The sequence below is a fragment of the Mytilus californianus genome, unplaced genomic scaffold, assembly GCF_021869535.1.
Source record: "Mytilus californianus isolate M0D057914Y unplaced genomic scaffold, xbMytCali1.0.p SCAF_5, whole genome shotgun sequence".
Lineage (NCBI taxonomy): Eukaryota > Metazoa > Mollusca > Bivalvia > Mytilida > Mytilidae > Mytilus > Mytilus californianus.
In genome coordinates this window covers 8,955,946-8,973,533 of record NW_026262701.1, presented here as the reverse complement: position 1 = coordinate 8,973,533, position 17,588 = coordinate 8,955,946, and the positions used below count along the sequence as shown (strand labels likewise).

The window sequence follows — 17,588 nt, the reverse complement described above, 5'->3', positions numbered from 1 at the left end:
TTGATCGTACACAAACTAATATTCAATTTTTAACCAATGTTGGTACCATATGAAGCCCAATTGTAAAAATTAGAAACCTTTTAAAAGAATGGTGGGACATGGATTGATAAATGAACGTATGGTACCGATATAAATGCAAAATACACACCTCGGGAACAACCATAAACAGGCACACCTAAGTACAAATACTCGAGAAATAAAACATAAGAATCATTCTTGAGAGCATTAAATCCAAAATAGATACGACTTAATTATCAAAGGTAGACTTTGTCTGCGGGTTAGGATATAAGTATTGGTGTAAACTATTATACGTGAATCCGACTGTATCGTTAGTGCCAGATGTTGCAGAAACACACATATACACAAACCCTCAGCAAAGTGGAGGATCTAATTGTTATTCTTTTAATTGTAATGTTGATTTTTGTTAATCCAGGCGCTTTAAATAACCCTCCGTTAACACGCCTGATTCTTGGTTCACGGGCATTAATGCACTAGTCATTTAAGTTCGCTTGCACTCGTGGGTCGTGGGTCTTCATTACACATTCACTTCTCTTTGAATTCGCAAGTTACTTATGCAAACTTTGATATGCTTAAGCCTTTGTCAATTCATATCAAACTACTATGATATGTGAAAATGTTTATCATTCTTGTTGTGGTAATATATTATACTATGCCACTGGTGCCGCGATTTTTAGATATTTATATATAAAAGCAGAAGTCATTACTAGTAATGGACTTCTGATAATAGATATTTATAAATATTTTGATTGAATAAAATCAATTTTGATTGCGCAGACATTTAAAGTTAATACTATAATGAGTATATAATTGTATGAAGGTCGTACTTGGGACTCCATTTGTCACATTATTTAACCCTGCTGTTTTTGTTACAGAGAAAAACACTACACAATACATCCTACTTTTATCAAAATTTAATTGGTCCTGAAAATGGATCTGTTATACTTAAGTATTTGGAAAAATGATCAAACTAACCAAGGTTACATATTTGATAGATTTTGGAATAAAATTCAGGCTTATTCATATGTAATGTTGTCGGTATCAGAGTGTAAGGTCTGGTTTCTTAATCCATAGGTTAGGTGCTTTGAGCCTGCTTTGAGTATTTTCGAGCATTCTCTTACTTATCGATTTTGTAAAGGCATGTCCTTTATTTGTTGTGTTTAATATTCGTATTATTGAATTGCGTGTTCATGGCAACAACAAAAATCACTACAAGCAAGAAACGATATGTTATTGCAGTTCTTCATCTTAAAGTCACATTATGTGGATATCTTTGCTGTTGATCAAGATTAAAAATGAAAGGGTTGTGTTCTTAAGAAACAAGCACGAATAGAAAGCCAATGAAAGCTTGTCAAAAGAGAGACATATATATACATGTAATCCGTATGCAGGAACATTAAAAATTAAAAAAATAATAAATTTGTCTAAAATATTTTCTGTCATTTTCGTTCATATTTCAAACTTTGTGATTTGACAGAATTCGATAATTTTACGTAAATAAAAAAGTTTAAAAGATATATTATATAAGATATCTTATATATTATATGAGATATTTTATATACTATACGAGATATATTATATGATATATCTTGAATTTAGAATAAATAGTAAAACGGCTTGTCATACCGGATAGGTTAATATTAATGACGTCAACTGGATAGCATAGCTACGTATCATATCGTTCAACATAGATAGATATCTAAGACATAGCGGCTATACTAGCTGCTACGATATTGAACGCAACCCAGGTATATTTTCGAACCACGCTGAAGTACGTCCATTATTCATTTTTCATTATTCAAAATTCAATAATGAATAATGAAATAGTTCACTATTCACTATTCAATATCAAGTGATGAATAATGAATAATGAAATAGTTTATGTTTCATTATTCAAGTTAAAGCGGTGAATAGTGAAATAAAAAAAAAAAATTGACTGTGACATTTTAGCTATATCCCGTATTTCTAAATTAGTCTTTTTGGTGTTATCTAACAAATATTCAAATTGATATCAGAAAAAATAAATAAAAACACTCTTTAAATTCTAATTTGATTTATTTATATGGTTCCTAGTTTCGGAGGATAAACTAGTGGGTTTTCCTAACTATTTTTAACAGGAATTCCTTGGTTCAATGTATGGACGACCTGAATACCAAAACATACATTTATAAATTAAAATACTCTACGTAGTCTTTTTTTATTTTCACTGGACCTTTGCTATTCTTCATCCACTAATTATAGATATAACAAGTCGATTGTTCAGCAATGACCATTAGAGGGGTTACGGAGGACCTAAATGCCAAAATACGCGTGAAAATTAAGAAATAGCCAATTTTGAATAATGAAATGGATATTTTGAATAATGGAATGGACTGCTGCGACCCTTTAACCCCTAATTATAGATATACCTTATACCTCATTCGAAAGCTTATTAAGAGAGGAACAAAAGGTATATAGTCAATATGTTCCGAAACACATATTAGAGGAGTAACGAAGGACCTAAATATCGAAATACGCGTGAACATTAAGAAATAGCTTATTTTGAATAATGGAATGGACTGCTGCAACCCGTCGGCCCCTAATCAAGGAAAAATTTATACACCAAATTAAAGCTTATTGATAGAGGAATAAACTGAGTATAAACGATATGTGCCGCAATGACCATTAGAGGGGTTACGGAGGACCTAATGAACGTATTGACTATATACCTTTTGTTTCTCTCTTAATAAGCTTTCGAATGAGGTATAAGGTATATCTATAATTAGGGGCTAAAGGGTCGCAGCAGTCCATTCCATTATTCAAAATATCCATTTCATTATTCAAAATTGGCTATTTCTTAATTTTCACGCGTATTTTGGCATTTAGGTCCTCCGTAACCCCTCTAATGGTCATTGCGGCACATATCGTTTATACTCAGTTTATTCCTCTATCAATAAGCTTTAATTTGGTGTATACATTTTTCCTTGATTAGGGGCTGACGGGTTGCAGCAGTCCATTCCATCATTCAAAATAAGCTATTTCTTAATGTTCACGCGTATTTCGATATTATGGTCCTTCATTTACTCCTCTAATATGCGTTGCAGAACATATTGACTATATACCTTTTGTTTTTCTCTTAATAAGCTTTCGAATGAGGTATAAGGTATATCTATAATTAGGGGCTAAAGGGTCGCAGCAGTCCATTCCATTATTCAAAATATCCATTTCATTATTCAAAATTGGCTATTTCTTAATTTTCACGCGTATTTTGGCATTTAGGTCCTCCGTAACCCCTCTAATGGTCATTGCGGCACAATCGACTTGTTATATCTATATTTAGAGGATGAAAAATAGCAAAGGTCCAGTGAAAATTAAAAAAAGACCACGTAGAGTATTTTTATTTATAAATATATGTTTTGATATTCAGGTCGTCCATACATTGAACCGAGGAATTTCTGTTAAAAATAGTTTGGAAAACCCAAGAGTGTTTTTGTTTATTTTTTTATATCAATTTGAATATTTGTTAGATAACACCAAAAAGACTAATTTAGAAATACGGGATATAGCTATAGTGTCACAGTCAATTTGTTTATTTTTATTTCACTATTCACCGCTTCAACTTGAATAATGAAACATAAACTATTTCATTATTCACTATTCATCACTTAATATTGAATAGTGAATAGTGAACTATTTCATTATTCATTATTGAATTTTGAATAATGAAAAATGAATAAATGGACGTACTTCAGCGCGGTTATTTTCGAATTACTGTTTACGTCACAGTTCAATTTGGGGTCCTCGTAGAGGTCCGCATTTATAAGTCATGTCGCTTTCATTCAAAAACAAATTAAACTTTTGGGATGTAAAATAACGTGAAAATAAAGACCAATGTCAAATTGCAGGATAAAAATAATATTCGTAAAGTGTAGAAAAATATATAATTCATTTCTACTCGCTATGAAACAAAAGAATCCCCGATCTGTTCCTCAAGCTCGCACAACAAATAAATGATATATAATCGACATGTTGTTCTTTGATAACAATAGCATTCTCTGAAATCTATAGAAGGTAGGATATATACCTCATTGTTGAATTTTTAAGGCATAGGACTGGTTTAAAGATATTCTTCTCACAAATTATGACGAAATAAAACGATTTTAATAAACAATGTATGCAGTTTGACAACCGAGGTTAACTATTCATATTTGAAATAGTATTTATCGTTGATATGGTTCCCTCTAAGACTTTGCAATTGGTATTTGCTGGTTCTCAGTTAAGCACGCGTCATAAAGATGTTAAGAGTAAAGGCTGGTGTTCTCGGAGTCGGAACAATGTGTGGGTAGGGTGACCTGTGATCCTGCGGAGAGTTACCTTGTGAACAAGCACGTTAAAAGTCCGACTCATAATGTCGGCATAGTACAAAGCAGGATTCATATCCCATTAACATGTTCTCGTCCTTGATATTCACTTAATTTGCCACTTATTTGAAACTAGCATCGTAATAGAGAACTCCAGCGCTTCATGCGTTTGAGTAATAATTAAAACATAGCAATGCAATCCTTAAAGTCAGAAAAATGAACTAGAAAAGACAGAGTAGTATCAAACAGAATCAGAGCAACTTCAAAACTAACCGGGCTAGGTATCAACCAGAACCAGAGCAAATTCAAAACTAACCAGGCTAGGTATGAACTATGATACTTAATGTATACCAAACAAAATTAAGTGTTCAGTTATTGTTTTTTTTATTATTGCATGATTTTATTGAATGTTTGAAAAAAAGATTTTCAATTTATTTTTTGTAGTCATTGGTAATGGTGGACCTGAGGTGAAAATGAATTCAGGATTTGACGCACAACATTCTTATGATATTAAATTAAACGGACACATTCAAAATGGTAACTCAAACAAAGGACAAATCGGAAGCATAAATCGATCTGAAAAATTGCTAAACGGAACTGGATATACTTCGAATGGCAATGGTCATATACATCATAATGACGATGTCATGGAAAAACATTTCCCGCTTCAGGAAGAGGATGTGCGTATGGAGAGAAGTCTCGGGCTAATTAGTGGAACGGCTATTATAGCAGGCACAATGATCGGTTCGTTTACCTTTTTTCTGGAAGACTGCATATACATTATAAGATTGAATGAAATGAGAAGTGGGGTATTCGTACATGACATAGCAACCCATAAAAAACCCAAAAGACATCCAGAGGTGTCCTGTTCTCACTGAAATTCGGATATTACGATGCGTTTGGGTAGTATATGTTAACCCTTCTGATCTCCTGATATCACCAACGGTTTTATGGTAGTTCGTATTCGACAAGCTTTAGTTTATAGTGGCACACTATAAACAAAACAAAACAAAACAAAGCACATCGGCTAAAATTGTCACAAGTCGAGAAATATTTTCAATCCTGACAGACAACAGGTACACGAACCACTGATTTTGAAACCCAAAATTTGTATATCTCGCCCCTTTTTAGTTATTCAGAATAATAACAAAAGTTACATGTACAAGAACGAACGATACAAACCAGTTAAGGAAAAGCAGCGAACTCTTAAATTTCGATATTTTAGCCAAACACACAAGATCAATAAAACAATAATAAACAATAACGTGTAAAAGAATGCTCGCAGTTCCTGAAAGCAAGTGCAAAAAACTTAACCCAGTGTAATAAAATCAAAAACTATCGTTTGATGTATCTTTTGTGTTTGTCTTGGTATTTAAACATACTGATTTTTTTTCTAATGGTACCGTCTTTCTGGTACTCATTTGGTATTCATCAAATATATTATTGGTTTTAGAATTAAAAATGAAAATCTTCATATACATTGAATAATAGTATAAATACATGAAAGGCATACAAATTCATATATTGCTACACAGAAGTATACGATTACTAAAATAAATGTCATGTATGTGTGTATTCATGTACAAGACATCCTTATCAGGCCTTCCCCAGTCTCTTATTTTGTCCACGCTAGACACAGCAGACACTGAAATTAAGAAAAATATTTTAAAATCATGGTTTTTTTCACGGTTTATGATCCTCGTCCATTGTTAAAAAAGGAGAGAAAAGTATGCCCTATAGTTTTTAATTCAATGGAAAATTTGCTATTTCTAAACAAGTTACACACAAACTTTTACTGGAAGCTTTGTATTTTGTTTAAAGCTTTTCTGTGTTTTTATTTATTGACCAATAGCAGGCAAACATCATAATATACCCATTTAGAGTATTGTATGATAATGTAATTGTAGGTTCCGGTATATTTGTTTCACCTAAAGGTGTATTAGAAGGAGCCGGATCTGTAGGAATGAGTTTAGTCATATGGCTTAGTTGTGGTATAATATCCATGTTAGGTAGGTATCCAAAACAATTATTAATATCTGTGTCATTTTTGTATAATCTGTATGTTCTCTATGTGTTAAAATCATACAGCATTGTGTTGCTATATATCATCAAAACAATTATAAAAATGTTGATTAAAATTCCTGTGGAAAGAAGAAGATGCTATATTAAATGTTGTATTGTCCAAAGGATTTCTGTCCTAAATTTGTCAAAGACAAATAATCCATTTCACTTCATTTTATAACATTTGACTGGAGAACATTTTAAGAGTATCGAAAAGAATGCATGATTTCTAAGTTTTTTGTCTTAATTTGAATACTGTCTGTAGTATAACAGCATTTATTGAAATTATAAAAACATGGATTTGATGCTTTATTGATTCAGGAGCTTTGACATATGCTGAGTTAGGAACAACAATCGCCCGTTCCGGTGGAGAACACGCCTATCTCATGGAAGCATTCAATCCAAACGAGAAATACAAATGCTTTGGGAGAATACCAGCGTTTTTATTTGACTGGATCAGCGTATTTATCATTAGACCGTCCATGTTTGCTATTATGTGCTTCACTCTCGGGACTTACGTGACTCAACCTTTCTATCATGACTGTGTACCTCCAATTTACTTAACAAAAATATTCACGGTTTTAGCAATGGGTAAGATAATTTAATCGATATGTAAATATTACAAATTAAATATTTTACAAATGGAACAGTATTTCCCTTTTTAAGCGTTTGCGAGGTAATAACAATTGCACGAAGCACAAGTTTCATTTCTAATCTGCAGTTCCTAGTACCTCTACATCTTCTTGGTTACTTTATACTAAAATCATAAGATTATGAAGAGCTATTAAATGCAATAATTTAGAAAATTACTGAAATGAATAAACAGTTTGATAAAATTGTAAAGGAATTCCATATATATATATATATATATATTATCTAGTTTATATAAATTTATATTCTTATTACTTCAGAGGTTTGTGTTTGAAAAAGTTTATAATAGCTAGGAACAATCATATACTGTAAATCTAAGATTTTATTTTAAACATACATCATTTCAGTCTTATTGTGTGTTATCAACTGTATGAGCATCAAATTTGCTGAAAGAATTCAAGTTGTCATGATGGTTGTTAAACTGTTGGCAGCTGCAATTATAGTGGGTGGTGGATTTTACAGTTTGTCACAGGGAAATACAGAAACTATTGCCAGTAGTTTCGAGGGAACGGGGACAGAAACGTCTATTATAGTTCTGTCATTTTATAACGGATTGTGGGCATATGACGGATGGTAAGTTTCAGTTAATGATTTGATTTGATTGGTTGATGTTTAACGCCACTTTCAACACTTTTGTGCTATTTCGTGGCGGTCAGTTTTTATTGGTGGAGTAAGCTGGAGTGCCCATAAGAACCACCGACCTTCGGTAGGAAAACTGACAATCACAGTCAATAAAGATTGGAGTCGAGCGCACGTGCCACGTTCGCGGATTGAACTCACAATCTCAGTGTTGACAGGTTAGTGATACAGTAGTTCGACTACTTAAACCACTCGCTTATTATTTTTTCAATACTCATAGCATTAGAATGTAAGAAATATGATTTTAATTATTTAGACAGATTATTATATTTTACCAAAATTCCACGTTGATTCCAATGGACTCTTGGACAGACATTGTTAATAGTGAGTTTAAACGTGTTCTAATCATGCACCGTTTCATGGAGATTTGTCTTTACTGGATTGTTCTGATTGTATTTATCATTATTAAAGTTATAATTGTTGAAATATTAAAATTATAGTTTATGCAAGATTTATACAGCAAAGTAAAAGATGGTAGCTCAATGTGTTATTTACGTCTCTTATTAACACAATTTTAAACAGAACCTATGTTAATCTATCCCAGTGATGTAAAAATAATCAACGACATCCCCTTTATCCCCTTTTCTCATAAAAAAAGAATAGAAAAGTCTTTATCGCGTATACAAATATACATATCAATTAATAAGATATCACTGCAATCTTCGAACATCGCGATGATTTTTTTATACATAGTTTAAAATCAATACCCTTTTCTGTGTAGAAATAAACGTTGACGGGTATCTTTCATACTGGATTTAACGAGATAATAAATATTTTGAATTATAAAAGACTACAGATATTTTCTCCTATGATTAGACGATGTCCCTTGATAATTTCGTGCGCAACATTTTCAAAGTCGTGGTCTCGAGTTTAATAGTCGTTCGCACCAGTTTTAATCGTGCGCACGAGATACAAAGTAATGCGCATATGTTTGAAAGAAATGCACAAAGTTTTTTTAGCTGGTGTGCACTATAGTTAAATCTCCCTCAAACGAAAATAATAATGTTTCATAGCACTAAAGGGGCCACATATAATCACATCCAAACGTCTGGCAAACAGATAAACTCTAATGAAACACCGTGCTTATTTCACACTATGAACATTTTCTCGAATTTGAAAACTTTCATAGTCTTCGAGAGGAGCTTTTTTATTCTTCTCTGTAATACCACTATATATTATTATTTTCTCATTATTTCATATGTAAATTTTAAAGTATTTTTCTTTCATTTTGATGTAGGAATAACTTAAATTTTGTGACTGAGGAACTTCAGAATCCAAGAAAGTAAGTTGTTTTTTTAGAGTACTTGTACTTTGTCCAATTTAAATGTAAATGAATAATAACAATTTGAACTTAGGGTGTAGGTGATTGATAAAATATGTGAAAAAAAGAGGTGGATAGCTTATAGTAAAGCAACGTTAAACAATTCTAATAAATTATATTTCCTAAAGTAAACAAATTAATATTGATGCGATTCGAATATTTTCAAAAGATTTTAGCAAATAAAAGCTTGATAATATATCTTTACAGAAATATTCCAAGAGCTATATGTATAGCAATACCTTTAGTAACAGTGGTGTATATAGCAGTAAACATTGGCTACTTTGCCGTACTCACGCAGACAGAAATACTAACATCAGAAGCAGTAGCAGTGGTATGGTGTACTCCATACAAATATTTGTTTTCATTTCTCTCTTTCTTAGATGATTTAGCGCGAAGACTTACGTTTAAGAAGCAATAAACATAAAACATTTGATAGCGCCAGAGCCTAAATGATCTACTTGAACAGACAAATCATTCATTTATTAAACATTTCACAGAATAGCATAGTGTTGAATTTGTATCAAATCCTAAACAGTTGTTACAGTAATTACAGACTTCAATAGTAAGAAAGCGAATTGTTAAAGTTTAAATCTAAAACAGCACAAACTGAATAAGTCATTGGCTAATTTTATAGTACATATGAAACAGTATTGAAAATATAAAGCTATAATAACATGAACATTACCAATTTGAATGCAGCAAATCCGCATTTAGACAATTAATGTCTCGTTAGTGATGCGTGAGGCTATACGTTTTGAAAATCCAAAACCTAATTCAAACTTTGAAGAGCTGATATAACCGAAACCGAAACTTTACAATGTAAAAAGAAGTAAATCATGTATTCGCATTCAACTTAATCGATTTAATTACAGGAATGGGGTAAAAGAATGTTGGGTGTTATGCAATGGATTATTCCTGTTTTTGTTGTTTGTTCGTGTTTTGGTTCCGCAAACGGATCGTTGTTTTCAAGTGGACGGTAAGTAAGCAAAAGATTTTTTTTTATTGAAACATTTGGGTTTTATATAACAATGGGTGTTTGGTAAATTCAATGTTACAAATGTTTTTATGTCTTGGAGCTCATTGCATAATTGAGATTTGAATATGAAATTGGTACCGCTAATGTTGTTACTACTCCCGAAAAGGAAGGTCATGATGGGGGTCCTTGGTTTCTTTATTCTTAATTTTTTATGGTCATTTTTTCTCTATTTTTATATATTTCAGTACCCCATTAATCTCTGTTCTTTCTTTTTTGGGCCAATATTTATTTTTTTATTCTGTATTGGCACATTATTCTCTATTCTGTTAACCCGTTCCAGACCATCATAATAGACCTGGAAAAGAAGGTATTTAATTCTACTGTTCTGAATCAGTTTTTTCAAAACAAGACATGATAAGTGATAAGCTTTTTCAACTAGAAAATATTTTGAAAACAATAAATCACATATAAGCTCTTAAAGATAGATGTAACACAGACAATGATATCAATATTGAACAACACCAATGATCACAAAAGGTTTCTCGAGGAAAATCACATTTGTAACACTTATCTTCACAGAAAGAACTATCCGACAACATGGAAGTAAAGCACACAAATGTTATAATTGTTTAAAAAAAAATAACGATTATATTTATTTGAGTATCAATTTAAACTTCATAGCTTTTTTTTCAGATTATGTTACGTTGCCGCTTTTGATGGTCATTTACCGTCTGTGTTATCTTTTTTGCACTTACGGAGACACACTCCGATTCCGTCCATGATATTTACAGTAAGTTTAACAGTACTTCAAGCCTTGCCATTTCACACCATGAGTATGAATAAACGAAAATTTACATACCATTCTAAGAAAAAAAATATAAAAAATACGTGAAATAAATAATAGCTGTGTAAAGAATCGATCTCAAACTAGCAATATAAAGAAACATTTTGAAATGCTGATAGCACAAATATTTACTTTCCTAAATTTACGCGTGCCGCTAAGGAAAATTCAGTTCGGGAGCATTTTAAACAAGGATAATATTGAAAATCACATCACTTTTTATTAAAAACTATTATGTTTTTTTTTTAGAATAAATAGTAAACATCTTTCATATTTTACATAAACGTAAGCCATCGTGTGCGGTTTTTAAAAAAATGCTTAAAACATGACTTGATTATCTCCCTTTAAATGTTGAAAAGTACTTTTTATTTTATCACTTAAATGTCTGAGATGGATTTGGCTATTTTTTAGGTATTTTTTTTTGTCATATAGCTCTTCAACTGTTTCGGTTCTTATACATCCTAGGCTTTCAAATATTCTGCTTTGAGCGCTCCTGATGAAGTTAAATCCAGAAAAGCGCTTCGAACGCATGGAATTATTTAATGTGTTGTTTTCATTATTAAAACGATTAAACATTTTTTGAGCAATGAAATTACAACGAATTTGATATTCCGATAAACAATAGAGTTATGCCTTTTCGTGCTACTTTTTCCAAAATCATACGAAGCTGTCTGTCTTGATGTATGCGACATTTTCGTGATTATGATAAAGTCGGATACCGAATTCGGTAATCGTCAGCTTATTGGTTGGTGTTCAAATATTTTAGATAAGCTAGCCTTGAAAACTTATTTCTCAAGAGTTTAACATAGAAAAAGTATTTTCATATTTTTTCTAATGTTAATTATCATTGTACTTGAGCTAAAATCTAATGCCAGTTTGTTTTTTGTATATTTCAGCTTATAATCTCAGCACTTTTGGTTGTTCCTTTTGACCTAAGTTCGTTGATTGGTTTCTTCAGTTTTACCGCTTGGATATTCTATGGTTTAACTGCTTCTACAGTACTTGTACTACGCTACAGATTTAAACATAAAACTGAACACGACAACTATCAGGTAATTAACATATAAAACAACTACTATCATTTTGTGATTAACTTCAGACAGAATCAAAAGTTTCATATTTGTAGTCCTCGTCTTTTCTGTCCTATTTTACTTTCCAGAATCAGGTCATCTAAGTTAATTTGTTTCGAAATCCCAAAACTTTAGATAATTAAAACATTATTTGTCGTGGGTGTGTGGACGGGGCAGGTACACCAGCATTGGCACAAAAGTCATCTATCAGTGGATTCATTGTGTAGCTAATTCACACACAACGCCTCTCTGTGGGAATATTTAATATTCATAAGATATTCAGCTTTGTTTACACAAAGGTTTTAAGAGTGGCTTACCATGTTTCCTTCCAGTAAATTCCATTTAAGCCTTCTTTGAGTTCATAGGAATGGTGAAAACTACTGTACAACGCTATATTTTGAGATGTGCGAACAATTGTTCATTCCTTTCAAAAAGAAAATCACATTCTTGCTTGTAACGTTTTTAAATATTTTTACTTTCCCTTATCAATTAATGTTATGATTTTGACCTTTCAGGTTTCTCTAGCAGTACCGATTCTTGTAATGATTCTCTCTGTATATTTAGTACTCGTTCCTTTAATATACATACCGAAGCCAGAATATATTTATGTTTTGATATTTATGGCTGTTGGACTATTGTTGTACTTTCTGTTAGTGTACAAGAAAGTAAAGATTCCATTTGTGGGTAAGTAACACATATCAATTGCAAGAATAAAGAAGATACATTGTTCAATAAATATATATCAGTTATGCTTCACCAGTATTTGATATCATACTGTTTTGTTCTTCATTATATATATTTAAGTCATTGTTTGACATTAAAATGGATGCACTCCATTCCAGTTGTACGGAGAAGAAGAACATAGGCTTAATATTACAAATAAAGTTAACAGCTGAATAAATGATAGTAAACAGGATATAAAAATAGGTTGAAACTATTTTCCTTAATTAATTTTTTACAGAATGGTTTTAAAGTTAAAAATCAAGGAATTAAAAACATAGCATTAAATATAAGGCAAAATATTATACGCTGCAATGTCTGGTTTCAAAATGTTGGATCATAACCTTATTTTTTCGTGATTTAGTAGATACAATGTGTAATGCACAGGCTGTTTCGGGAAACTAACCTACCTGGCAAAGAAGATTTGAGATAGCCAATTATGTAAATAATTTTCTTTTGTTTTATTTGCAGATTTAGCAACTAAAATTTTGCAGAAACTTTTTCTAGTTGTTCATCCGTCCGGGAAGGCGAAATAAGAATACAGATTACTCCGCACTCATAAAAACAATGCAAATTTGCTATGAAATGTGATTTTTTTCGTAACACAGCAAATCGACATATTGTTTTATACGCCAGTCAAAATTTTGACGGGACGTATTATGGTATACAAATGTCCGGTGTCCGTCCGTCTGTCCGTCTGTCCGTCTGTCTGTCTAGCGTAAACATGTCGCACCGTAACTTGAGAATGACTTATCCAAATTTCATGAAACTTAACATAGTTGTTTCTTATGATTGTCAAACGATCTGTATACTTTTTGGTGAAAATAAGACTAAAACTTTTTGAGTTACGGGACTTAGTAACTAAAACAGGTGTGTGTTTTTTTTCACATGTCGCGCCGTATCTCAAAAACAATTTATGATTATTGCTTAAAACTTTACACACTTCTTAGTTATATTAATCTTAAGATCTGTATACTTTTTGGTGATGATTCAAAATTTTATTTTAGAGATATTGAGTATTTTGTTAAAAAAGGAGGAGGGGTTTTTCACATGTCGCGCCGTATCTCAAAAACAGTTTATGATTATTGCTTAAAACTTTACACAATTCTTAGTTATATTAACCTTAAGATCTGTTTACCTTTTGGTGATGATTCAAAATTTTATTTTTGAGTTATTGAGTATTTTGTAAAAAAAGGGGGAGGGGTTTTTCACATGTCGCGCCGTATCTCAAAAACGATTTATGATTATTGCTTAAAATTTTACACACTTCTAAGTTATATTAATCTAAAGATTTGTATACTTTTTGGTTTTGATTCAAAATTTTATTTTAGAGATATTGAGTTTTTTGTAAAAAAAAGAGGGGTTTTCGCATGTCACGCCGTATCAGAAACTATTTATGCTTATTGCATAAAAATTCACACACAAGACGACGGGCTTATCATGCGCTCATGGCGCAGCTGTTTTTTATAATAATTACAGCTTGCATCTTTCATGAACATAATGACATTGAATACTGGTATCTTTTTTCATTCATATACTATCATATACCACAAAGATCATTGCATTTATTTGTTTTCTCTACGGCATTATCTGTTAATTGTTGTACTAAAAGTATTATGTGATTTTAACCAAAAGAGATATGACATATTTTGTTATGCTGTGTCACCATTATGATTACTTATATAAAAATAAGGAGATTAGGTATGATTGCCAATGAGACAACTATCCACCAAAGTTCAAATGAAGTGGATGTAAGTAGTTATGGGCAACCGTACAGCCTTCAACAATGAGAAAAACCCATACCGTATAGTCGGCTATAAAAGGCCCCGACATAAAAAATATGAAACTTAATCCGATACGTTGTGCAAAATTATCATGTAAGGATTCTACACGAAAAGGCTCCACAAGTAACTTATAAGAAAACTACATATAAAATGTTTTCAAGATATACACAATGATTTTCATGTCAACTAACAAATTGAAATATTTACAGTACATTTGCTTGCACGTAATAGATTATATCAAATCAATTAAAAAAACCTTAAACTTAAAGTTATCTAAAAGTAAAACCTCTAAATGTCATTTGATTTTTTCTGTGTCGTTGGCATGCTAACATCTTGACATATGTATAACATTTATCTCCCATTGTTATTTGTGTATGTACAAAACCATCTTGTTAGTAAGTTCTAAATTTGCAGTTGACCTTAATGTTTTTACATTAAAAAAGAGGCAGTAACCATGATTCCCCAGTCAAATAAAAACTGATAATTTCACCTGTAAAAGTAATCCTTTTATATCACCCCAATGACGTCATACGCAAACTAGCTGTTGTCAAGACGTTGCCAATGACGTTGATTCAAAACTAAATTGTGATAACGCATAAGAAAAGATGTATATTCTCACATTTTCTGTTTTATTCACGTTTAAAGTCAACGTAATAGAAAGATTGACTAAATCAAGAATTCTAATATCGAAACATATTAAACTCGATATCGATAAGAGTGATAACCAGCCAATGAGGTACGCTCATTCGGGAATTAATGTGTTGTTCGGTTATTTGTTGAATATTTTTGGATAATTGAATTATTTATTGGATTAATTATCAATCAACAAATAAATGCTCTTCGTTGATATGGTCATTTTCATAAGAGTGCATTAAAGTCATCAATATTCTGAAGGCTTATTTGAACTTTTTAACATGATGTTTTAAGTTTTATTATTGCATTTTATGTTTCTGTTTCTGTTTCTGTTTTTGTTATATCATTATTATTGTTAAAGGTTTTTGTCATTTAATATAGCCACGTGGGAATCATCTTTATACATTTTTATGATAATAAAGATATTTGATTTTGTTATAAGATAATTTTTCATTCATATCACTCGTTTACATATTTAGTCCATCAAATCATTTAGGCCGCTCTAGTTATTCAGAATTCTCCGGGATCTGCTTACAATTTCGGAACACCTGAGATTATCCCGGTTTTTGGTGGGGTTCGTGTTGCTCAGTCTTTAGTTTTCTATGTTGTGTTTTATATACAATTGGTTTTTTTTTTGGTCCTTTACTTTTTTTGCCAAGGAGTTGTCAGTTTATTTTTTACTTATGATTTTGATATTATATGTTTAATATGTATTTTAAATATGCGAATGCCATTGTCTCTTTGTGAGCAACATTGTTTTCAAATATTAAAAAAATAAGTACCCTTAACAAAGGGAGATTCAAGCAAGCAATTAAAAATTTGTGTTCTTATATCACCTATATCTTATTTCTAAAAAAATATTCTACATTTCTTCTGCGTTAATTCCCTTCCACATGATCCTTACCCTTCCCGAGCACCTGAGATCACCCCCAGTTTTTGGTGGGGTTCGTGTTGCTAAGTCTTTAGTTTTCTATGTTGTGTCATCTGTACTATTATTTGCCTGTTAGTTTTTTTATTTTTGGCCATGGCGTTGTCAGTTTGTTTTCGATCTATGAGTTTGACTGTCCCTCTGGTATCTTTCGTCCCTCTTTTACACCAACATTTAACCTCAATTAAATGTTTACCATGCAGTGCTTAATAAAAACTGTAAACTAATTAACAAGAACGTAGCAGCTACTATACAATTGGATTTATAGTGGCAAATCAAGTTGTATATTAGTAGAGATGAAAATCAAATGATCCTGCTGAGGATGAAATCTTCTAACAAATAAATGGAATGCAACACTTGTGAACAGACAACCATTTTTACTCATACACATGATGAATAAAAAACTGGTGCACGTGTTAATCAAAAGTATACAAATGCAATAAATAATACTCAAAATGAATGATCATGCTCGCATTCCAAAGAGACCTTAACATACAGGCATACACAAAATTGAACATAGATACAGGACTGTTCTTTACAAAAATGTCCAACAAACAATACAATTAATATGAGGGACCAAAAAGATTATTACTAATAAGGGGTTGTTACTTACAAGGAAGTTATTTAACAAATGGTTCTAAATGGTTAATTTGAATCATGATTGGTCAACCTCAATATGAATTTATGTGTCTCAGATGACCTTGGATATGATCAACTAGTCGAAGACCCAAACCCAACTTTTATTTGTTTGCGTCATTAACGAATGCGACTTGTCACATGATTTTTTATTTACCCTGCACAACTATACGGGTGCCACTAGTTTTATCCTTCCAATACAACTGAGTTTACCCTGATTAAAGATGGGTTTCGTTTTGCCTAATCTTTGGTTTTATGTGTGGAGTTATGTGAATAATTGCTTATCATTTACTTATCGTCATGGTTGTGTCTGCCTTTCTTTCTTTAGCCTTTGGTTTTTATTACCCCCCTTTGAATCGTTTCCCTCTTTTTATTAACGTATTCGTCACAAAAAAGCTAGAATCGAAAGAGTGTTTTTGCCTTAATTTTCATTTTGTAACCCTCTATAACAATTTAGATAATCCACTCGCAATTTTTAGCAAACAAATGTTAACCGACCCCGTATGTATCTCAGAACACTTAATTCAAATCTAAATCTGAGTCAGCTATCCTTTTTCTTTAATCCCATTGTCCCGTAAGACTTGAAGTCCTTTGTCTTTGCACTATGTTTATAAAACTCTTCTTTCTTACGGAATTATCACAAAAGATCAGATCAGAATCCTTTAATTATCTTGGGTGTCTCTTTCTAAAGCTTTTTGTCATATAATTCTCATACAGTTTTATTTGATTTTTGTTTTGGTTCTGATGTTCCTGGTATGTTTTATATAAAAGATCGCTTAGGTCGAAATTAAGTAGCTATGGTTGACTTTGAGTTGTTATCAGTGGGTTGATACCACAGTCGAGGACTATCTTAGGTAACTTTGAGATATATTTGTTTTCTTTATAAAACTTTTCTTAAAGCTTTCTGCTCATGTTTTAAAACATCTTTTACTGTAAGCTTCATACCGGAGAAAGACCAACTTCCAGCGAT

General features: G+C 31.7%; 1 protein-coding gene across 3 annotated transcripts in view; it reads left to right on the top strand.

Annotated features, from left to right (window-relative positions):
* LOC127700729 (b(0,+)-type amino acid transporter 1-like) overlaps positions 1 to 15,884 on the top strand; it is a 40,387-nt gene extending 24,503 nt beyond the window's left edge. For all 3 annotated transcript variants that reach the window (XM_052204342.1, XM_052204344.1, XM_052204343.1), the window contains exons 2-12: positions 4,803 to 5,102; positions 6,266 to 6,367; positions 6,741 to 7,010; positions 7,418 to 7,643; positions 8,947 to 8,991; positions 9,238 to 9,361; positions 9,903 to 10,006; positions 10,700 to 10,796; positions 11,744 to 11,899; positions 12,433 to 12,601; positions 13,109 to 15,884. In XM_052204342.1, coding sequence (XP_052060302.1) covers positions 4,803 to 5,102; positions 6,266 to 6,367; positions 6,741 to 7,010; positions 7,418 to 7,643; positions 8,947 to 8,991; positions 9,238 to 9,361; positions 9,903 to 10,006; positions 10,700 to 10,796; positions 11,744 to 11,899; positions 12,433 to 12,601; positions 13,109 to 13,173 — 1,658 coding nt within the window. In that variant the 3' untranslated portion in view covers positions 13,174 to 15,884. The remainder of the gene's footprint in view (positions 1 to 4,802; positions 5,103 to 6,265; positions 6,368 to 6,740; positions 7,011 to 7,417; positions 7,644 to 8,946; positions 8,992 to 9,237; positions 9,362 to 9,902; positions 10,007 to 10,699; positions 10,797 to 11,743; positions 11,900 to 12,432; positions 12,602 to 13,108) is intronic.
* Positions 15,885 to 17,588: the final 1,704 nt, after the last annotated feature.